This window comes from Scyliorhinus torazame, chromosome 24, assembly GCF_047496885.1.
Source record: "Scyliorhinus torazame isolate Kashiwa2021f chromosome 24, sScyTor2.1, whole genome shotgun sequence".
Taxonomy (NCBI): domain Eukaryota; kingdom Metazoa; phylum Chordata; class Chondrichthyes; order Carcharhiniformes; family Scyliorhinidae; genus Scyliorhinus; species Scyliorhinus torazame.
Genome location: NC_092730.1, coordinates 25,613,910 through 25,635,659, shown reverse-complemented (window position 1 = coordinate 25,635,659; position 21,750 = coordinate 25,613,910). Strand labels below are relative to the sequence as shown.

The 21,750-nt window shown below is 53.4% G+C and overlaps 1 protein-coding gene and 1 pseudogene across 1 annotated transcript; both read left to right on the top strand.

Annotated features, from left to right (window-relative positions):
• Positions 1 to 3,509: 3,509 nt before the first annotated feature.
• On the top strand, positions 3,510 to 17,602 carry LOC140400220 (uncharacterized; annotated as a pseudogene).
• A 142-nt stretch (positions 17,603 to 17,744) lies between these two features.
• On the top strand, positions 17,745 to 19,059 carry LOC140400219 (uncharacterized; the record flags this gene model as incomplete). The annotated part of the gene is made up of 3 exons (XM_072489689.1): positions 17,745 to 18,091; positions 18,125 to 18,643; positions 18,717 to 19,059. Coding segments are annotated over 3 exons (1,209 nt in total), but the record flags the coding sequence as incomplete, so codon positions are not given.
• Positions 19,060 to 21,750: the final 2,691 nt, after the last annotated feature.

Genomic DNA, 21,750 nt, shown 5'->3' with positions numbered 1-21,750 from the left:
AGAGGGAGAGAAAGAGGGAGAGAAAGAGGGAGAGAGCAAGAGATAGAGGGAGAGAGCAAGAGAAAGAGGGAGAGAGCAAGAGAAAGAGGGAGAGAGAGCGCGGGAAAGAGGTAGAGAGAGCGAGAGAAAGTGAGATAAAGAGGGAGAGAAAGCGAAAGAAAGAGGGAGAGAGCCGAGAAAGAGGGAGAGTGCCGAGAAAGAGGGAGAGAGAGCGAGAGAAAGGAGAAAGCGAGAGAAAGGAGAGCAAGAGAAAGGAGGGCGAGAGAAAGGAGGAGAGCAAGAGAAAGGAGGAGAGCGAGAGAAAGAAGGAGAGCGAGAGAAAGAAGGCGGGAGAGCAAGAGAAAGGAAAGAGAGCGAGAGAAAGGAGAGAGAGCGAGAGAAAGGAGAGAGAGCGAGAGAAAGAGAGCGAGAGTAAGAGGGAGAGAGCGAGAGAAAGAGGGAGGGAGAGCGCGAGAAAGAGAGAGTGAGAGAGCGAGAGAAAGAGGGAGAGAAAGAGGTAGAGAAAGAGGGAGAGAGCGAGAGAAAGAGGGAGAGCGAGTGAAAGAGGGAGAGCGAGAGAAAGATGGAGAGCGAGAGAAAGAGGGAGAGCGAGAGAAAGAGGAAGAGAGTGCGAGAGAAAGAGGGAGAGAGAGCGAGAGAAAGAGGGAGAGAGAGCGAGAGGAAGAGGGAGGGAGAGTGAAAGAAAGAGGAAGAGAGAGCGAGAGAAAGAGGAAGAGAGAGCGAGAGAAAGAGGAAGAGAGAGCGAGAGAAAGAGAGAGAGAGCGAGAGAAAGAAGGAGAGAAAGCGAGATAAAGAGGGAGAGAGAGCGAAAGAAAGAGGGAGAGAGCGGGAGAAAGAGGGAGGGTGCCGAGAAAGAGGGAGAGAGAGCGTGAGAAAGGAGAGAGCGTGAGAAGGAGAGAGCGAGAGAAAGGAGAGAGAGAGAGAAAGGAGAGAAAGCGAGAGAAAGGAGAGCGAGAGAAAGGAGAGCGAGAGAAAGGAGAGCGAGAGAAAGGAGAGCGAGAGAAAGGAGAGAGAGCGCGAGAGAAAGGAGAGAGAGCGAGAGAAAGGAGAGAGAGCTAGAGAGCGAGAGAAAGGAGAGAGCGAGAGAAAGGAGAGAGCGAGAGAAAGAGAGCGAGAGTAAGAGGGAGAGAGCGAGAGAAACAGGGAGAGACAGCGAGAGAAAGAGGCAGTGAGAGAAAGAGGGAGGGAGAGTGAGAGAAAGAGGGAGAGAGCGCGAGAAAGAGTGAGGGAGAGAGCATGAGAGGCAGAGAGCACGAGAGAGCGAGAGAAAGAGCGAGAGAAAGAGTGGGAGATCGAAAGAGCTAGAGAGCGAGAGAAAGAGGGAGAGTGCCGAGAAAGAGGGAGAGAGAGCGTGAGAAAGGAGAGAGAGCGTGAGAGAGAGAGAGAGCGAGAGAAAGGAGAGAGAGCGAGAGAAAGGAGAGAGAGCGAGAGAAAGGAGAGAGAGCGAGAGAAAGGAGAGAGAGCGAGAGAAAGCAGAGAGAGCGAGAGAAAGCAGAGAGAGCGAGAGAAAGGAGAGCGAGAGAAAGGAGAGAGAGCGAGAGAAAGGAGAGCGAGAGAAAGGAGAGAGAGCGAGAGAAAGAAGAGCGAGAGAAAGGAGAGCGAGAGAAAGAAGGAGAGCGAGAGAGAGCGAGAGAAAGGAGAGAGAGCGAGAGAAAGGAGAGAGAGCGAGAGAAAGGAGAGAGAGCGAGAGAAAGGAGAGAGAGCGAGAGAAAGGAGAGAGAGCGAGAGAAAGGAGAGAGAGCGAGAGAAAGGAGAGAGCGAGAGAAAGAGGGAGAGAGCGAGAGAAAGAGGGAGAGAGCGAGAGAAAGAGGTAGTGAGAGAAAGTGGGAGGGAGAGTGAGAGAAAGAGGGAGCGTGCGAGAGAAAGAGGGAGAGAGAGCGCGAGAAAGAGAGAGGGAGAGAGCGAGAGAGGCAGAGAGTGCGAGAGAGGGAGAGAGAGCGAGAGAAAGAGGGAGAGGGAGAGAAAGATGGAGAGAGAGTGAGAAAGAGGGAGAGAGCGAGAGAAAGAGGGAGAGAGCGAGAGAAAGAGGGAGAGAGCGAGAGAAAGAGGGAGAGAGCGAGAGAAAGAGGGAGACAGCAAGAAAAGGAGAGCAAAAGAGGGAGAGAGCGAGAGAAAGTGGGAGAGTGAGAGAGAAAGAGGTAGTGAGAGAAAGTGGTAGTGAGAGAAAGTGGGAGGGAGAGTGAGAGAAAGAGGGAGAGTGCGAGAGAAAGAGGGAGAGAGAGCGCGAGAAAGAGTGAGAGGGAGCGAGAGAAAGAGGGAGAGAAAGATGGAGAGAAAGCGAGAGAAAGAGGGAGAGAGACAAGAGTAAGAGGAAGAGTGAGAGAAAGAGGGAGACAGCAAGAAAAGGAGAGAGAGCAAAAAGAGGGAGAGAGCGAGAGAAAGTGGGAGAGAGAGTGAGAGTAATTGGGAAAGAGAGAGCGAGAAAGAGGGAGAGAAAGGGGGAGAGAAAGAGGGAAAGAGGGAGAGAAAGAGAGAAAGAGGGAGAGCGAGAGAAAGAGGGAGAGCGAAAGAAAGGGGAGAAAGCAAGAGAAAGAGGGAGCGAAAGCGAGAGAAAGAGGGAGAGAGAGCGAGAGAAAGAGGGAGAGAGAGAGCGAGAGAAAGAGGAAGAGAGAGCGAGAGAAAGGAGAGAGTGCGAGAGAAAGAGGGAGAGAGAGCGAGAGAAAGAGGGAGAGAAAGCGAGAGAAAGAGGGAGAGAGAGTGAGGGGGAGAGAAAGAAGGAGAGAAAGCAAGAGAAAGAGGGTAAGAGCAAGAGAAAGAGAGCGAGAGAAAGAGGGAGAGTGAGAGAGAGGGAGCGAGAGGGAGAGAGCGAGAGAAAGAGGGAGAGCGAATGAAAGAGGGAGAGAGAGCAAGAGAAAGGGGGAGAGAGAGCGCAAGAGAAAGAAAAAGAGAGAGCGAGAGGGAGCGAGAGCGAGCGAAAGAGGGAGAGAGCGAGAAAAAGAGTGAGAGAGCGAGAGAAAGAGGAAGAGAGCGGGAGAAAGAGGGAGAGCGAGAGAAAGAGGGAGAGCGAGAGAAAGAGGGCGATAGAGCAAGAGAAAGAGGGAGAGAGAGCGAGAGAAAGAGGTAGTGAGAGAAAGAGGGAGGGAGAGTGAGAGAAAGAGGGAGGGAGAGTGAGAGAAAGAGGGAGAGCGAGAGAAAGAGGGAGAGCGAGAGAAAGAGGGAGAGAGAGAGAGAAAAAGGGAGAGAGAGAGAAAGAGGGAGAGCGAGAGAAAGAGGGAGAGAGAAAGAGGGGAGAGCGAGAGAAAGAGGGAGAGAGAGCGAGAGAAAGAGGTAGTGAGAGAAAGAGGGAGGGAGAGCGCGAGAAAGAGAGAGCGAGAGAAAGAGGGAGAGAAAGAGGTAGAGAAAGAGGGAGAGAGCGAGAGAAAGAGGGAGAGCGAGTGAAAGAGGGAGTGGAGAGAGCGAGAGAAAGAGCGAGAGAAAGAGGTAGAGAAAGAGGGAGAGAGCGAGAGAAAGAGGGAGAGCGAGTGAAAGAGGGAGAGCGAGAGAAAGATGGAGAGCGAGAGAAAGAGGGAGAGCGAGAGAAAGAGGAAGAGAGTGCGAGAGAAAGAGGGAGAGAGAGCGAGAGAAAGAGGGAGAGAGAGCGAGAGGAAGAGGGAGGGAGAGTGAAAGAAAGAGGGAGGGAGAGTGAAAGAAAGAGGAAGAGAGAGCGCGAGAAAGAGGAAGAGAGAGCAAGAGAAAGAGGGAGAGAGAGCGAGAGAAAGGAGAGGAAGCGAGATAAAGAGGGAGAGAGAGCGAAAGAAAGAGGGAGAGAGCAGGAGAAAGAGGGAGAGTGCCGAGAAAGAGGGAGAGAGAGCGTGAGAAAGGAGAGAGCGAGAGAAAGGAGAGAGCGAGAGAAAGGAGAGAAAGCGAGAGAAAGGAGAGAAAGCGAGAGAAAGGAGAGCGAGAGAAAGGAGAGTGAGAGAAAGGAGAGAGAGGGGCGAGAGAAAGGAGAGAGAGCGAGAGAAAGGAGAGAGCAGAGCTAGAGAGCGAGAGAAAGGAGAGAGCGAGAGAAAGGAGAGAGAGCGAGAGAAAGAGAGCGAGAGTAAGAGGGAGAGAGCGAGAGAAACAGGGAGAGACAGCGAGAGAAAGAGGCAGTGAGAGAAAGAGGGAGGGAGAGTGAGAGAAAGAGGGAGAGAGCGCGAGAAAGAGTGAGGGAGAGAGCATGAGAGGCAGAGAGCACGAGAGAGCGAGAGAAAGAGTGGGAGATCTAGAGAGCGAGAGAAAGAGGGAGAGTGCCGAGAAAGAGGGAGAGAGAGTGTGAGAAAGGAGAGAGAGCGTGAGAAAGGAGAGAGAGCGAGAGAAAGGAGAGAGAGCGAGAGAAAGGAGAGAGAGCGAGAGAAAGGAGAGAGAGCGAGAGAAAGGAGAGAGAGCGAGAGAAAGGAGAGAGAGCGAGAGAAAGAGCGAGAGAAAGGAGAGCGAGAGAAAGAAGGAGAGCGAGAGAGAGCGAGAGAAAGGAGAGAGAGCGAGAGAAAGGAGAGAGAGCGAGAGAAAGGAGAGAGAGCGAGAGAAAGGAGAGAGAGCGAGAGAAAGGAGAGAGAGCGAGAGAAAGGAGAGAGCGAGAGAAAGGAGAGAGCGAGAGAAAGGAGAGAAAGAGGGAGAGAGCGAGAGAAAGAGGTAGTGAGAGAAAGTGGGAGGGAGAGTGAGAGAAAGAGGGAGCGTGCGAGAGAAAGAGGGAGAGAGAGCGCGAGAAAGAGAGAGGGAGAGAGCGAGAGAGGCAGAGAGTGCGAGAGAGGGAGAGAGAGCGAGAGAAAGAGGGAGAGGGAGAGAAAGATGGAGAGAGAGTGAGAAAGAGGGAGAGAGCGAGAGAAAGAGGGAGAGAGCGAGAGAAAGAGGGAGACAGCAAGAAAATGAGAGCAAAAGAGGGAGAGAGCGAGAGAAAGTGGGAGAGAGAGTGAGAAAGAGGTAGTGAGAGAAAGTGGTAGTGAGAGAAAGTGGGAGGGAGAGTGAGAGAAAGAGGGAGAGTGCGAGAGAAAGAGGGAGAGAGAGCGCGAGAAAGAGTGAGAGGGAGCGAGAGAAAGAGGGAGAGAAAGATGGAGAGAAAGCGAGAGAAAGAGGGAGAGAGACAAGAGTAAGAGGAAGAGTGAGAGAAAGAGGGAGACAGCAAGAAAAGGAGAGAGAGCAAAAGAGGGAGAGAGCGAGAGAAAGTGGGAGAGAGAGTGAGAGTAATTGGGAAAGAGAGAGCGAGAAAGAGGGAGAGAAAGGGGGAGAGAAAGAGGGAAAGAGGGAGAGAAAGAGAGAAAGAGGGAGAGCGAGAGAAAGAGGGAGAGCGAAAGAAAGGGGAGAAAGCAAGAGAAAGAGGGAGCGAAAGCGAGAGAAAGAGGGAGAGAGAGCGAGAGAAAGAGGGAGAGAGAGAGCGAGAGAAAGAGGAAGAGAGAGCGAGAGAAAGGAGAGAGTGCGAGAGAAAGAGGGAGAGAGAGCGAGAGAAAGAGGGAGAGAAAGCGAGAGAAAGAGGGAGAGAGAGTGAGGGGGAGAGAAAGAAGGAGAGAAAGCAAGAGAAAGAGGGTAAGAGCAAGAGAAAGAGAGCGAGAGAAAGAGGGAGAGTGAGAGAGAGGGAGCGAGAGGGAGAGAGCGAGAGAAAGAGGGAGAGCGAATGAAAGAGGGAGAGAGAGCAAGAGAAAGGGGGAGAGAGAGCGCAAGAGAAAGAAAAAGAGAGAGCGAGAGGGAGCGAGAGCGAGCGAAAGAGGGAGAGAGCGAGAAAAAGAGTGAGAGAGCGAGAGAAAGAGGAAGAGAGCGGGAGAAAGAGGGAGAGCGAGAGAAAGAGGGAGAGCGAGAGAAAGAGGGCGATAGAGCAAGAGAAAGAGGGAGAGAGAGCGAGGGGAAGAGGTAGTGAGAGAAAGAGGGAGGGAGAGTGAGAAAAAGAGGGAGAGCGAGAGAAAGAGGGAGAGCGAGAGAAAGAGGGAGAGCGAGAGAAAGAGGGAGAGAGAGAGAGAAAGAGGGAGAGAGAGAGAGAAAGAGGGAGAGAGAGAGAAAGAGGGAGAGCGAGAGAAAGAGGGAGAGCGAGAGAAAGAGGGAGAGAGAAAGAGGGAGAGCGAGAGAAAGAGGTAGTGAGAGAAAGAAGGAGGGAGAGTGAAAGAAAGAGGGAGAGAAAGCGAGAGAAAGAGGGAGAGTGAGTGAAAGAAAGAGGGAGAGAGCGGGAGAAAGAGGGAGTGCCGAGAAAGAGGGAGAGAGAGCGTGAGAAAGGAGAGAGCAAGAGAAAGGAGAGAGAGCGAGAGAAAGGAGAGCGAGAGAAAGGAGAGCGAGAGAAAGGAGAGAGAGCGAGAGAAAGGAGAGAGAGCGAGAGAAAGGAGAGAGAGTTAGAGAGCGAGAGAAAGGAGAGAGCGAGAGAAAGGAGAGAGCGAGAGTAAGAGAGAGAGAGCGGTAGTGAGAGAAAGAGGGAGGGAGAGTGAGAGAAAGAGGGAGAGAGCGCGAGAAAGAGAGAGGGAGAGAGCACGAGAGGCAGAGAGCACGAGAGAGAGGGAGAGAGGGAGAGAGAGCGAGAGAAAGAGCGAGAGAAAGAGTGGGAGAGCGAAAGAGCTAGAGAGCGAGAGAAAGAGGGAGAGTGCCGAGAAAGAGGGAGAGAGAGCGTGAGAAAGGAGGGAGCGAGAGAAAGGAGAGAGAGCGAGAGAAAGGAGAGAGAGCGAGAGAAAGGAGAGCGAGAGAAAGAAGAGCAAGAGAAAGAGCGAGAGAAAGGAGAGCGAGAGAAAGGAGAGAGAGCGAGAGAAAGAGAGCGAGAGCGAGAGATAGAGGGAGAAAGCGAGAGAAAGAGGTAGTGAGAGAAAGTGGGAGGGAGAGTGAGAGAAAGAGGGAGAGCGAGAGAAAGAGGGAGAGAGAAAGAGGGAGAGAGAGAGAGAAAGAGGGAGAGAGAAAGAGGGAGAGAGAGAGAGAAAGAGGGAGAGAGAAAGAGGGAGAGAGAGAGAGAAAGAGGGAGAGAGAGAGAGAAAGAGGGAGAGAGAGTGAGAGAAAGAGGGGGAGGGAGCGAGAGAATGAGAGCGAGAGAAAAAGGTAGTGAGAGAAAGTGGGAGGGAGAGCGAGAGAAAGAGGGAGAGCGAGAGAAAGAGGGAGAGAGAAAGAGGGAGAGAGAGAGAAAGAGGGAGAGAGAAAGAGGGAGAGAGAGAGAGAAAGAGGGAGAGAGAGAGAGAAAGAGGGAGAGAGAAAGTGGAAGAGAGAGCGAGAGAAAGAGGGAGAGAGCGAGAGAAAGAGGGAGAGAGAGAGAGAAAGAGGGAGAGAGAGTGAGAGAAAGAGGGAGAGAGCGAGAGAAAGAGGGAGAGAAAGTGAGAGAAAGAGGGAGAGGGAGCGAGAGGGAGAGAGCGAGAGAAAGAGGTAGAGAAAGAGGTAGAGAAAGAGGGAGAGAGAGCGAGAGAAAGAGGGAGAGAGAGCGAGAGAAAGAGGGAGAGAGAGCGAGAGAAAGAGGGAGAGAGAGCGAGAGAAAGAGGGAGAGAGAGCGAGAGAAAGAGGGAGAGAGAGCGAGAGAAAGAGGGAGAGAGAGCGAGAGAAAGAGGGAGAGAGAGCGAGAGAAAGAGGGAGAGAGAGCGAGAGAAAGAGGGAGAGAGAGCGAGAGAAAGAGGGAGAGAGAGCGAGAGAAAGAGGGAGAGAGAGCGAGAGAAAGAGGGAGAGAGAGCGAGAGAAAGAGGGAGAGAGAGCGAGAGAAAGAGGGAGAGCGAGGGAAAGAGGGAGAAAGAGGGAGAGAGAGCGAGAGAAAGAGGGAGAGAGAGCGAGGGAAAGAGGGAGAGAGAGCGAGAGAAAGAGGGAGAGAGAGCGAGAGAAAGAGGGAGAGAGAGCGAGAGGGAGAGAAAGAAGGAGAGAAAGCAAGAGAAAGAGGGTAAGAGCGAGAGAAAGAGGGAGAGAGCGAGAGAAAGAGGGAGAGAGAGAAAGAGGGAGAGGGAGCGAGAGGGAGAGAGCGAAAGAGGGAGAGCGAGAGAAAGAGGGAGAGCGAAAGAAAGAGGGAGAGAGAGCAAGAGAAAGGGGGAGAGAGAGCGAGAAAAAGAGTGAGAGAGCGAGAGAAAGAGGGAGAAAGAGCGAGAGAAAGAGGGCGATAGAGCGAGAGAAAGAGGGAGAGAGAGCGCGTGAAAGAGGGAGAGCGAGCGCGAGAGAGAGAGAGAGAGAGAAAGAGGGAGAGAGAGCGAGAGAAAGAGGGAGGCGAGCGTGAAAAAGAGGGAGTGTGAATGTAATTGGAAGAGAGAGCGAGAGAAAGGGGGAGAGAGAGAGCGAGAGAAATAGAGAGAGAGAGCAAGAGAAAGAGGGAGGGAGAGCGAGAGAAAGAGGGTGAGAGAGCGAGAGAACGGGGGAGAGAGAGCGAGAGAAAGGGGGAGAGAGAGCGAGAGCGAGAAAGGAGAGACAGCGAGAGAAAGAGGGTGAGAGCGAGAGATAGAGGGAGAGAGAGCGAGAGAAAGAGGGAGAGAGAGCGAGAGCGAGAAAGGAGAGAAAGCGAGAGAAAGAGGGAGAGAGCGAGAGAAAGAGTGAGCGAGCGAAAGAGGGAGAGAGCGAGAGAAAGAGCAATAGAGAGTGAGAGAAAGAGGGGGAGGGAGCGAGAGAATGAGAGCGAGAGAAAAAGGGAGAGAGAGCGAGAGAAAGGAGAGCGAGAGAAAGGGGGAGAGACCGCGAGAGAGAGGGAGAGAGGGAGAGAAAGAGGGAGAGAGGGAGAGAAAGAGGGAGAGAGAGCGAGAGAAAGAGGGAGAGAGAGCGAGAGAAAGAGGGAGGGAGAGCGAGAGAAAGAGGGAGGGAGAGCGAGAGAAAGAGGGAGGGAGAGCGAGAGAAAGAGGGAGAGCAAGAGAAAGAGTGAGAGAGCGAGAGAAAGAAGGCGAGAGAGAGTGCGATAAAGAAGGCGAGAGAGCGCGAGAAAGGAGAGAGAGCGAGAGAAAGTAGGAGAGCAAGAGAAAGGGGGAGAAAGAGCGAGAGTAAGAGAGAGAGAGCGAGGGAAAGGAGAGGGAGAGTGATGGAAAGAGCTAGAGGGTGCGAGAGAAAGAGAGCGAGAGAAAGAGAGAGTGTGAGAGAGCGAGAGATAGAGGGAGAGAGAGCGAGAGAAAGAGGGAGAGATTGCGAGAGATAGAGGGAGGGGGGAGAAAGATGGAGAGAGAGCGAGAGAAAGTGGGAGGGAGAGTGAGAGAAAGAGGGAGGGAGAGTGAGAGAAAGAGGGAGGGAGTGAGAGAAAGAGGGAGACAAGGGAAAGAGGGAGAGTGAGAGAAAGAGGGAGACAGCAAGAGAAAGGAGAGAGAGCGAAAGAGGGAGAGAGTGCGAGAGAAAGAGGGAGAGAGAGCAAGAGTAATTGGGAAAGAAAGCGAGAGAAAGAGGGATAGAGAGCAAGAGAAAGCGAGGGAAAGAAAGAGGGATAGGGAGCAAGAGAAAGCGAGGGAAAGATAGAGGGAGAGCGAGAGAAAGAGGGAGAGAGAGAGAAAGAGGGAGAGAGAGAGAGAAAGAGGGAGAGAGAGAGAGAAAGAGGGAGAGCGAGCACGAGAAAGAGGGAGAGAGAGCGAGAGAAAGAGGGAGAGAGAGCGAAAGATGGAGTGCGAGAGTAATTGGGAGAGAGAGCGAGAGAAAGAGGGAGAGAGCGAGAGAATGAAGTAGTGCGAGAGAAAGGAGAGAGAGAGAGAGAAAGAGGGAGAGAGCGAGCGAAAGAGGGAGAGAGTGAGCGAAAGAGGGAGAGTGAGCGAAAGAGGGAGACTGAGCGAAAGAGGGAGACTGAGCGAAAGAGGGAGACTGAGCGAAAGAGGGAGAGTGAGCGAAAGAGGGAGAGCGAGAGAAAGAGGGAGAGAGAGAGAAAGAGGGAGAGAGAAAGAGGGAGAGAGAGAGAAAGAGGGAGAGCGAGCACGAGAAAGAGGGAGAGAGAGCGAGAGAAAGAGGGAGAGAGAGCGAGAGAAAGAGGGAGAGAGCGCGAAAGAGGGAGTGCGAGAGTAATTTGGAGAGAGAGCGAGGGAAAGAGGGAGAGAGCGAGAGAATGAAGTAGTGCGAGAGAAAGGAGAGAGAGAGAGGGAGAGAGGGAGAGAAAGAGGGAGAGAGGGAGAGAAAGAGGGAGAGAGAGCGAGAGAAAGAGGGAGAGAGAGCGAGAGAAAGAGGGAGGGAGAGCGATAGAAAGAGGGGGAGAGAGCGAGAGAAAGAGGGAGAGAGCGAGAGAAAGAGGGAGAGAGCGAGAGAAAGAGGGAGAGAGCGAGCGAAAGAGGGAGAGAGCGAGCGAAAGAGGGAGAGTGCGAGCGAAAGAGGGAGAGTGCGAGCGAAAGAGGGAGAGTGAGCGAAAGAGGGAGAGTGAGCGAAAGAGGGAGAGTGAGCGAAAGAGGGAGAGTGAGCGAAAGAGGGAGAGTGAGCGAAAGAGGGAGAGTGAGCGAAAGAGGGAGAGAGCGAAAGAGGGAGAGAAAGAGGTATAGAAAGGTGGAGAAAGAGGGAGAGAGAGCGCGGGAAAGAGGGAGGGAGAGCGAGAATGAGGGAGAGAGAGAGTGAGAGGGAGAGAAAGAAGGAGAGAAAGCAAGTGAAAGAGGGTAAGAGCGAGTGAAAGAGGGAGAGAGCGAGAGAAAGAGTGAGAGAAAGAGGTAGAGAAAGAGGGAGAGAGGTAGAGAAAGGGGGAGAGAGAGAAAGAGGGAGTGCGAAAGAGGGAGAGGGCAAAAGAGGGAGACCGAAAGAGGGGACGAGAGAAAGAGGGAGAGAGAGCAAGAGCGAGAGAAAGAGGGCGAGAGAGCGAGAGAAAGAGGGAGAGACAGCGAGAGAAAGAGGGCGAGAGAGAGAGAGAAAGAGGGAGAGAGAGCGAGAGAAAGAGGGAGAGAGAGCGAGAGAAAAAGAGGGAGAGACAGCGAGAGAAAGAGGGAGAGAGAGCGAGAGAAAGAGGGAGAGAGAAACAGGGAGTGCAAAAGAGGGAGAGGGCTAAAGAGGGAGACTGGAAGAGGGAACGAGAGAAAGAGGGAGAGAGAGCAAGAGCGAGAGAAAGAGGGAGAGAGAGCGAGAGAACGTGGGGGAGAGAGCGAGAGAAAGAGGGCGAGACAGCGAGAGAAAGAGGGCGAGAGAGCGAGAGAAAGAGGGCGAGAGAGCGAGAGAAAGTGGCGGAGAGAGCGAGAGAAAGTGGGCGAGAGAGCGAGAGAAAGTGGGCGAGAGAGCGAGAGAAAGTGGGAGAGAGAGCGAGAGAAAGAGGGAGAGAGAGCGAGAGAAAGAGGGAGAGAGAGCGAGAGAAAGCGGGAGAGAGAGCGAGAGAAAGATGGAGAGAGAGCGAGAGAAAGCGGGAGAGAGAGCGAGAGAAAGCGGGAGAGAGAGCGAGAGAAAGAGGGAGAGAGAGCGAGAGAAAGAGGGAGAGAGAGTGAGAGAAAGAGGGAGAGAGAGCGAGAGAAAGAGGGAGAGAGAGCGAGAGAAAGAGGGAGAGAGAGCGAGAGCGAGAAAGGAGAGAAAGCGAGAGAAAGAGGGTGAGAGCGAGAGGAAGAGGGAGAGAGCGAGAGAAAGAGTGAGCGAGCGAAAGAGGGAGAGAGCGAGAGAAAGAGCAATAGAGAGTGAGAGAAAGAGGGGGAGGGAGCGAGAGAATGAGAGCGAGAGAAAAAGGGAGAGAGAGCGAGAGAAAGGAGAGCGAGAGAAAGGGGGAGAGACAGACCGCGAGAGAGAAGGAGGGAGAGAAAGAGGGAGAGAGAGCGAGAGAAAGTGGGAGAGAGAGCGAGAGAAAGTGGGAGAGAGAGCGAGAGAAAGAGGGAGGGAGAGCGAGAGAAAGAGGGAGGGAGAGCGAGAGAGAGGGGGAGAGAGAGCAAGAGAAAGGGTGAGAGAGCGAGAGAAAGAAGGCGAGAGAGTGCGATAAAGAAGGCGAGAGAGCGCGAGAAAGGAGAGAGAGCGAGAGAAAGTAGGAGAGCGAGAGAAAGGGGGAGAAAGAGCGAGAGTAAGAGAGAGAGAGCGAGGGAAAGAAGGAGAGCGAGAGAAAGAGGGAGAGTGATGGAAAGAGCTAGAGAGTGCGAGAGAAAGAGAGAGCGAGAGAAAGAGAGAGTGTGAGAGAGCGAGAGAAAGAGGGAGAGAGATGGAGAGATTGCGAGAGAAAGAGGGAGGGGGGAGAAAGATGGAGAGAGAGCGAGAGAAAGAGGGAGGGAGAGTGAGACAAAGAGGGAGACGAGAGAAAGAGGGAGAGTGAGAGAAAGAGGGAGACAGCAAGAGAAAGGAGAGAGAGCGAAAGAGGGAGAGAGTGTGAGAGAAAGAGGGAGAGAGAGCAAGAGTAATTGGGAGAGAGAGCGAGAGAAAGAGGGATAGAGAGCGAGGGAAAGGAGAGAAAGCGAGGGAAAGATAGAGGGAGTGCGAGAGTAATTGGGAGAGAGAGCGATAAAAAGAGGGAGAGAGCGAGAGAAAGAAGGAGTGCGAGAGAAAGGAGAGAGGGAGAGGGAGAATGAGCGAGAGAAAGAGGGAGAGAGCGAAAGAGTTAGAGAGCGATAGAAAGAGGGAGAGAGAGCGAGAGAAAGAGGGAGAGAGCGAGAGAAAGAGGGAGAAAGCGAGAGAAAGAGGGAGAGAGCGAGAGAAAGAGGGAGAGAGCGAGAGAAAGAGGGAGAGAGCGAGAGAAAGAGGGAGAGTGAGCGAAAGAGGGAGAGAGCGAAAAAGGAGAGAAAGAGGGTGAGAAAGAGGTAGAGAAAGAGGTAGAGAAAGAGGTAGAGAAAGAGGTAGAGAAAGAGGTAGAGAAAGAGGTAGAGAAAGAGGTAGAGAAAGAGGTAGAGAAAGGTAGAGAAAGGTAGAGAAAGAGGGAGAGAGAGCGCGGGAAAGAGCTAGAGAGAGCGAGAGATAGAACGAGAGAAAGAGGGAGAGGGAGAGAGAGAAAGAGGGAGTGCGAAAGAGGGAGAGGGCAAGAGGGAGACCGAAAGAGGGAACGAGAGAAAGAGGGAGAGAGAGCAAGAGCGAGAGAGAGGGCGAGAGAGCGAGAGAAAGAGGGCAAGAGAGCGAGAGAAAGAGGGACAGAGAGCGAGAGAAAGAGGGAGAGAGCGAGAGAAAGAGGGAGAGAGCGAGAGAAAGAGGGAGAGAGAGTGAGAGAAAGTGGGCGAGCGAGAGAAAGAGGGCGAGAGAGCGAGAGAAAGAGGGAGAGACAGCGAGAGAAAGAGGGCGAGAGAGAGAGAGAAAGAGGGAGAGAGAGAGCGAGAGAAAGAGGGAGAGAGAGCGAGAGAAAAAGAGGGAGAGAGAGCGAGAGAAAAAGAGGGAGAGACAGCGAGAGAAAAAGAGGGAGAGACAGCGAGAGAAAGAGGGAGAGAGAAAGAGGGAGTGCAAAAGAGGGAGAGGGCTAAAGAGGGAGACTGGAAGAGGGAACGAGAGAAAGAGGGAGAGAGAGCAAGAGCGAGAGAAAGAGGGCGCGAGAGCGAGAGAAAGAGGGAGAGAGAGCGAGAGAAAGAGGGAGAGAGAGCGAGAGAAAAAGAGGGAGAGACAGCGAGAGAAAGAGGGAGAGAGAGCGAGAGAAAGAGGGAGAGAGAAAGAGGGAGTGCAAAAGAGGGAGAGGGCTAAAAGAGAGAGCGAGAGAAAAAGAGGGAGAGACAGCGAGAGAAAGAGGGAGAGCGAGCACGAGAAAGAGGGAGAGAGAGCGAGAGAAAGAGGGAGAGAGAGCGAGAGAAAGAGGGAGAGAGCGAGAGAAAGAGGGAGAGAGCGAGAGAAAGAGAGAGTGAGCGAAAGAGGGAGAGAGTGAGCGAAAGAGGGAGAGAGTGAGCGAAAGAGGGAGATTGAGCGAAAGAGGGAGAGTGAGCGAAAGAGGGAGAGTGAGCGAAAGAGGGAGAGTGAGCGAAAGAGGGAGAGTGAGCGAAAGAGGGAGAGCGAGCGAAAGAGGGAGAGCGAGAGAAAGAGGGAGAGAGAGAGAAAGAGGGAGAGAGAGTGAAAGAGGGAGAGCGAGCACGAGAAAGAGGGAGAGAGAGCGAGAGAAAGAGGGAGAGAGAGCGAGAGAAAGAGGGAGAGAGAGCGAAAGAGGGAGTGCGAGAGTAATTGGGAGAGAGAGCGAGAGAAAGAGGGAGAGAGCGAGAGAATGAAGTAGTGCGAGAGAAAGGAGAGAGAGAGAGGGAGAATGAGCGAGAGAAAGAGGGAGAGAGCGAAAGAGTTAGAGAGCGATAGAAAGAGGGAGAGAGAGCGAGAGAAAGAGGGAGAGAGAGCGAGAGGAAGAGGGTGAGAGCGAGAGAAAGAGGGAGAGAGCGAGCGAAAGAGGGAGAGAGCGAGCGAAAGAGGGAGAGAGTGAGCGAAAGAGGGAGAGTGAGCGAAAGAGGGAGAGTGAGCGAAAGAGGGAGAGTGAGCGAAAGAGGGAGAGTGAGCGAAAGAGGGAGAGTGAGCGAAAGAGGGAGAGAGCGAAAGAGGGAGAGAAAGAGTGAGAGAAAGAGGTAGAGAAAGAGGGAGAGAGGTAGAGAAAGGGGGAGAGAGATAAAGAGGGAGTGCGAAAGAGGGAGAGGGAAAAGAGGGAGACCGAAAGAGGGGACGAGAGAAAGAGGGAGAGAGAGCAAGAGCGAGAGAAAGAGGGCGAGAGAGCGAGAGAAAGAGGGCGAGAGAGCGAGAGAAAGAGGGAGAGACAGCGAGAGAAAGAGGGCGAGAGAGAGAGAGAAAGAGGGAGAGAGAGCAAGAGAAAGAGGGAGCGAGAGCGAGAGAAAAAGAGGGAGAGACAGCGAGAGAAAGAGGGAGAGAGAGCGAGAGAAAGAGGGAGAGAGAAAGAGGGAGTGCAAAAGAGGGAGAGGGCTAAAGAGGGAGACTGGAAGAGGGAACGAGAGAAAGAGGGAGAGAGAGCAATAGCGAGAGAAAGAGGGCGCGAGAGCGAGAGAACGTGGGGGAGAGAGCGAGAGAAAGAGGGCGAGACAGCGAGAGAAAGAGGGCGAGAGCGAGAGAAAGAGGGAGAGAGAGCGAGAGAAAGAGGGGGAGAGAGCGAGAGAAAGTGGGCGAGAGAGCGAGAGAAAGTGGGAGAGAGAGCGAGAGAAAGTGGGAGAGAGCGAGAGAAAGAGGGAGAGAGCACGAGAGAAAGAGGGAGAGAGAGCGAGAGAAAGATGGAGAGAGAGCGAGAGAAAGCGGGAGAGAGAGCGAGAGAAAGCGGGAGAGAGAGCGAGAGAAAGCGGGAGAGAGAGCGAGAGAAAAAGGGAGAGAGAGCGAGAGAAAGAGGGAGAGAGAGCGAGAGAAAGAGGGAGAGAGAGCGAGAGAAAGAGGGAGAGAGAGCGAGAGAAAGAGGGAGAGAGAGCGAGAGAAAGAGGGAGAGAGAGCGAGAGAAAGAGGGAGAGAGGGAGAGAGAGCGAGAGAAAGAGGGAGAGAGAGCGAGAGCGAGAAAGGAGAGAAAGCGAGAGAAAGAGGGTGAGAGCGAGAGGAAGAGGGAGAGAGCGAGAGAAAGAGTGAGCGAGCGAAAGAGGGAGAGAGCGAGAGAAAGAGCAAGAGAGTGAGAGAAAGAGGGGGAGGGAGCGAGAGAATGAGAGCGAGAGAAAAAGGGAGAGAGAGTGAGAGAAAGGAGAGCGAGAGAAAGGGGGAGAGACAGACCGCGAGAGAGAAGGAGGGAGAGAAAGAGGGAGAGAGAGCGAGAGAAAGTGGGAGAGAGAGCGAGAGAAAGTGGGAGAGAGAGCGAGAGAAAAAGAGGGAGAGACAGCGAGAGAAAGAGGGAGAGAGAGCGAGAGAAAGAGGGAGAGAGAAAGAGGGAGTGCAAAAGAGGGAGAGGGCTAAAGAGGGAGACTGGAAGAGGGAACGAGAGAAAGAGGGAGAGAGAGCAAGAGCGAGAGAAAGAGGGCGCGAGAGCGAGAGAACGTGGGGGAGAGAGCGAGAGAAAGAGGGCGAGACAGCGAGAGAAAGAGGGCGAGAGAGCGAGAGAAAGAGGGAGAGACAGCGAGAGAAAGAGGGCGAGAGAGAGAGAGAAAGAGGGAGAGAGAGCGAGAGAAAGAGGGAGAGAGAGCGAGAGAAAGAGGGAGAGAGAGCGAGAGAAAAAGAGGGAGAGACAGCGAGAGAAAGAGGGAGAGAGAGCGAGAGAAAGAGGGAGAGAGAAAGAGGGAGTGCAAAAGAGGGAGAGGGCTAAAAGAGAGAGCGAGAGAAAAAGAGGGAGAGACAGCGAGAGAAAGAGGGAGAGAGAGCACGAGAAAGAGGGAGAGAGAGCGAGAGAAAGCGGGAGAGAGAGCGAGAGAAAGCGGGAGAGAGAGCGAGAGAAAGCGGGAGAGAGAGCGAGAGAAAAAGGGAGAGAGAGCGAGAGAAAGAGGGAGAGAGAGCGAGAGAAAGAGGGAGAGAGAGCGAGAGAAAGAGGGAGAGAGAGCGAGAGAAAGAGGGAGAGAGAGCGAGAGAAAGAGGGAGAGAGAGCGAGAGAAAGAGGGAGAGAGGGAGAGAGAGCGAGAGAAAGAGGGAGAGAGAGCGAGAGCGAGAAAGGAGAGAAAGCGAGAGAAAGAGGGTGAGAGCGAGAGGAAGAGGGAGAGAGCGAGAGAAAGAGTGAGCGAGCGAAAGAGGGAGAGAGCGAGAGAAAGAGCAAGAGAGTGAGAGAAAGAGGGGGAGGGAGCGAGAGAATGAGAGCGAGAGAAAAAGGGAGAGAGAGTGAGAGAAAGGAGAGCGAGAGAAAGGGGGAGAGACAGACCGCGAGAGAGAAGGAGGGAGAGAAAGAGGGAGAGAGAGCGAGAGAAAGTGGGAGAGAGAGCGAGAGAAAGTGGGAGAGAGAGCGAGAGAAAAAGAGGGAGAGACAGCGAGAGAAAGAGGGAGAGAGAGCGAGAGAAAGAGGGAGAGAGAAAGAGGGAGTGCAAAAGAGGGAGAGGGCTAAAGAGGGAGACTGGAAGAGGGAACGAGAGAAAGAGGGAGAGAGAGCAAGAGCGAGAGAAAGAGGGCGCGAGAGCGAGAGAACGTGGGGGAGAGAGCGAGAGAAAGAGGGCGAGACAGCGAGAGAAAGAGGGCGAGAGAGCGAGAGAAAGAGGGAGAGACAGCGAGAGAAAGAGGGCGAGAGAGAGAGAGAAAGAGGGAGAGAGAGCGAGAGAAAGAGGGAGAGAGAGCGAGAGAAAGAGGGAGAGAGAGCGAGAGAAAAAGAGGGAGAGACAGCGAGAGAAAGAGGGAGAGAGAGCGAGAGAAAGAGGGAGAGAGAAAGAGGGAGTGCAAAAGAGGGAGAGGGCTAAAAGAGAGAGCGAGAGAAAAAGAGGGAGAGACAGCGAGAGAAAGAGGGAGAGAGAGCACGAGAAAGAGGGAGAGAGAGCACGAGAAAGAGGGAGAGAGAGCGAGAGAAAGAGGGAGAGAGAGCGAGAGAAAGAGGGAGAGAGAGCGAGAGAAAGAGGGAGAGAGCGAGAGAAAGAGAGAGTGAGCGAAAGAGGGAGAGAGTGAGCGAAAGAGGGAGAGTGAGCGAAAGAGGGAGAGTGAGCGAAAGAGGGAGAGTGAGCGAAAGAGGGAGAGTGAGCGAAAGAGGGAGAGTGAGCGAAAGAGGGAGAGTGAGCGAAAGAGGGAGAGTGAGCGAAAGAGGGAGAGTGAGCGAAAGAGGGAGAGTGAGCGAAAGAGGGAGAGTGAGCGAAAGAGGGAGAGCGAGAGAAAGAGGGAGAGCGAGAGAAAGAGGGAGAGAGAGAGAAAGAGGGAGAGAGAGAGAAAGAGGGAGAGAGAGAGAAAGAGGGAGAGAGAGAGAAAGAGGGAGAGCGAGCACGAGAAAGAGGGAGAGAGAGCGAGAGAAAGAGGGAGAGAGAGCGAGAGAAAGAGGGAGAGAGAGCGAAAGAGGGAGTGCGAGAGTAATTGGGAGAGAGAGCGAGAGAAAGAGGGAGAGAGCGAGAGAATGAAGTAGTGCGAGAGAAAGGAGAGAGGGAGAATGAGCGAGAGAAAGAGGGAGAGAGCGAAAGAGTTAGAGAGCGATAGAAAGAGGGAGAGAGAGCGAGAGAAAGAGGGAGAGAGAGCGAGAGAAAGAGGGAGAGAGAGCGAGAGAAAGAGGGAGAGAGAGCGAGAGAAAGAGGGAGAGAGAGCGAGAGAAAGAGGGCGAGAGAGCGAGAGAAAGAGGGAGAGAGAGCGAGAGAAAGAGGGAGAGAGAGCGAGAGAAAAAGAGGGAGAGACAGCGAGAGAAAGAGGGAGAGAGAGCGAGAGAAAGAGGGAGAGAGAAAGAGGGAGTGCAAAAGAGGGAGAGGGCTAAAAGAGAGAGCGAGAGAAAAAGAGGGAGAGACAGCGAGAGAAAGAGGGAGAGCGAGCACGAGAAAGAGGGAGAGAGAGCGAGAGAAAGAGGGAGAGAGAGCGAGAGAAAGAGGGAGAGAGCGAGAGAAAGAAGGAGAGAGCGAGAGAAAGAGTGAGCGAAAGAGGGAGAGAGTGAGCGAAAGAGGGAGAGTGAGCGAAAGAGGGAGAGTGAGCGAAAGAGGGAGAGTGAGCGAAAGAGGGAGAGTGAGCGAAAGAGGGAGAGTGAGCGAAAGAGGGAGAGTGAGCGAAAGAGGGAGAGTGAGCGAAAGAGGGAGAGTGAGCGAAAGAGGGAGTGTGAGCGAAAGAGGGAGAGTGAGCGAAAGAGGGAGAGTGAGCGAAAGAGGGAGAGTGAGCGAAAGAGGGAGAGTGAGCGAAAGAGGGAGAGTGAGCGAAAGAGGGAGAGTGAGCGAAAGAGGGAGAGTGAGCGAAAGAGGGAGAGTGAGCGAAAGAGGGAGAGTGAGCGAAAGAGGGAGAGCGAGAGAAAGAGGGAGAGCGAGAGAAAGAGGGAGAGAGAGAGAAAGAGGGAGAGAGAGAGAAAGAGGGAGAGAGAGAGAAAGAGGGAGAGAGAGAGAAAGAGGGAGAGCGAGCACGAGAAAGAGGGAGAGAGAGCGAGAGAAAGAGGGAGAGAGAGCGAGAGAAAGAGGGAGAGAGAGCGAAAGAGGGAGTGCGAGAGAAATTGGGAGAGAGAGCGAGAGAAAGAGGGAGAGAGCGAGAGAATGAAGTAGTGCGAGAGAAAGGAGAGAGAGAGGGAGAATGAGCAAGAGAAAGAGGGAGAGAGCGAAAGAGTTAGAGAGCGATAGAAAGAGGGAGAGCGAGAGAAAGAGGGAGAGAGAGCGAGAGAAAGAGGGAGAGAGCGAGAGAAAGAGGGAGAGTGCGAGAGAAAGAGGGAGAGAGCGAGCGAAAGAGGGAGAGAGTGAGCGAAAGAGGGAGAGTGAGCGAAAGAGGGAGAGTGAGCGAAAGAGGGAGAGTGAGCGAAAGAGGGAGAGTGAGCGAAAGAGGGAGAGAGAGCGAAAGAGGGAGAGAGAGCGAAAGAGGGAGAGAGCGAAAGAGGGAGAGAAAGAGGGTGAGAAAGAGGTATAGAAAGGTGGAGAAAGAGGGAGAGAGAGCGCGGGAAAGAGGGAGGGAGAGCGAGAATGAGGGAGAGAGAGAGTGAGAGGGAGAGAAAGAAGGAGAGAAAGCAAGTGAAAGAGGGTAAGAGCGAGTGAAAGAGGGAGAAAGCGAGAGAAAGAGTGAGAGAAAGAGGTAGAGAAAGAGGGAGAGAGGTAGAGAAAGGGGGAGAGAGAGAAAGAGGGAGTGCGAAAGAGGGAGAGGGCAAAAGAGGGAGACCGAAAGAGGGGACGAGAGAAAGAGGGAGAGAGAGCAAGAGCGAGAGAAAGAGGGCGAGAGAGCGAGAGAAAGAGGGCGAGAGAGCGAGAGAAAGAGGGAGAGACAGCGAGAGAAAGAGGGCGAGAGAGAGAGAGAAAGAGGGAGAGAGAGCAAGAGAAAGAGGGAGAGAGAGCGAGAGAAAAAGAGGGAGAGACAGCGAGAGAAAGAGGGAGAGAGAGCGAGAGAAAGAGGGAGAGAGAAAGAGGGAGTGCAAAAGAGGGAGAGGGCTAAAGAGGGAGACTGGAAGAGGGAACGAGAGAAAGAGGGAGAGAGAGCAAGAGCGAGAGAAAGAGGGCGCGAGAGCGAGAGAACGTGGGGGAGAGAGCGAGAGAAAGAGGGCGAGACAGCGAGAGAAAGTGGGAGAGAGAGCGAGAGAAAGAGGACGAGAGAGTGAGAGAAAGAGGGAGAGAGAGCGAGAGAAAGAGGGAGAGAGAGCGAGAGAAAGATGGAGAGAGAGCGAGAGAAAGATGGAGAGAGAGCGAGAGAAAGCGGGAGAGAGAGCGAGAGAAAGCGGGAGAGAGAGCGAGAGAAAGAGGGAGACAGAGCGAGAGAAAGAGGGAGAGAGAGCGAGAGAAAGAGGGAGAGAGAGAGAGAGAAAGAGGGAGAGAGAGCGAGAGCGAGAAAGGAGAGAAAGCGAGAGAAAGAGGGTGAGAGCGAGAGGAAGAGGGAGAGAGCGAGAGAAAGAGTGAGCGAGTGAAAGAGGGAGAGAGCGAGAGAAAGAGCAATAGAGAGTGAGAGAAAGAGGGGGAGGGAGCGAGAGAATGAGAGCGAGAGAAAAAGGGAGAGAGAGCGAGAGAAAGGAGAGCGAGAGAAAGGGGGAGAGACAGACCGCGAGAGAGAAGGAGGGAGAGAAAGAGGGAGAGAGTGCGAGAGAAAGTGGGAGAGAGAGCGAGAGAAAGTGGGAGAGAGAGCGAGAGAAAGAGGGAGGGAGAGCGAGAGAAAGAGGGAGGGAGAGCGAGAGAGAGGGAGAGAGAGCAAGAGAAAGAGTGAGAGAGCGAGAGAAAGAAGGTGAGAGAGAGTGCGATAAAGAAGGCGAGAGAGCGCGAGAAAGGAGAGCGAGAGAAAGTAGGAGAGCGAGAGAAAGGGGGAGAAAGAGCGAGAGTAAGAGAGAGAGAGCGAGGGAAAGAAAGAGAGCGAGAGAAAGAGGGAGAGTGATGGAAAGAGCTAGAGAGTGCGATAGAAAGAGAGAGAGAGCGAGAGAAAGAGAGAGAGAGAGCGAGCGAGAGAAAGAGGGAGAGAGATGGAGAGATTGCGAGAGAAAGAGGGAGGGGGGAGAAAGATGGAGAGAGAGCGAGAGAAAGAGGGAGGGAGAGTGAGAGAAAGAGGGAGACGAGAGAAAGAGGGAGAGTGAGAGAAAGAGGGAGACAGCAAGAGAAAGGAGAGCGAAAGAGGGAGAGAGTGAGAGAGAAAGAGGGAGAGAGAGCAAGATTAATTGGGAGAGAGAGCGAGAGAAAGAGGGATAGAGAGCGAGAGAAAGGAGAGAAAGCGAGGGAAAGATAGAGGGAGAGCGAGAGAAAGAGGGAGAGAGAGCGCGTGAAAGAGGGAGAGCGAGAGAAAGAAGGAGTGCGAGAGAAAGGAGAGGGGGAGAGGGAGAATGAGCGAGAGAAAGAGGGAGAGAGCGAAAGAGTTAGAGAGCGATAGAAAGAGGGAGAGAGAGCGAGAGAAAGAGGGAGAGAGCGAGAGAAAGAGGGAGAGAGCGAGAGAAAGAGGGAGAGAGCGAGAGAAAGAGGGAGAGAGCGAGAGAAAGAGGGAGAGAGCGAGAGAAAGAGGGAGAGTGAGCGAAAGAGGGAGAGAGCGAAAGAGGGAGAGAAAGAGGGAGAGAAAGAGGGTGAGAAAGAGGGTGAGAAAGAGGTAGAGAAAGAGGTAGAGAAAGAGGTAGAGAAAGAGGTAGAGAAAGAGGTAGAGAAAGAGGTAGAGAAAGAGGTAGAGAAAGAGGTAGAGAAAGAGGTAGAGAAAGAGGTAGAGAAAGAGGGAGAGAGAGCGCGGGAAAGAGCTAGAGAGAGCGAGAGATAGAACGAGAGAAAGAGGGAGAGAGAGCGAGAGAAAGAGGGAGAGAGAGCGAGAAAGAGTGAGAGAAAGAGGTAGAGAAAGAGGGAGAGAGAGAAAGAGGGAGAGCGAAAGAGGGAGAGGGCAAGAGGGAGACCGAAAGAGGGAACGAGAGAAAGAGGGAGAGAGAGCAAGAGCGAGAGAGAGGGTGAGAGAGCGAGAGAAAGAGGGCAAGAGAGCGAGAGAATGAGGGAGAGAGAGCGAGAGAAAGAGGGAGAGAGCGAGAGAAAGAGGGAGAGAGCGAGAGAAAGAGGGAGAGAGAGAGAGTGAGAGAAAGAGGGCGAGAGAGAGAGAGAAAGAGGGAGAGAGAGCGAGAGAAGGAGGGAGAGAGAGAGCGAGAGAAAGAGAGGGAGAGACAGC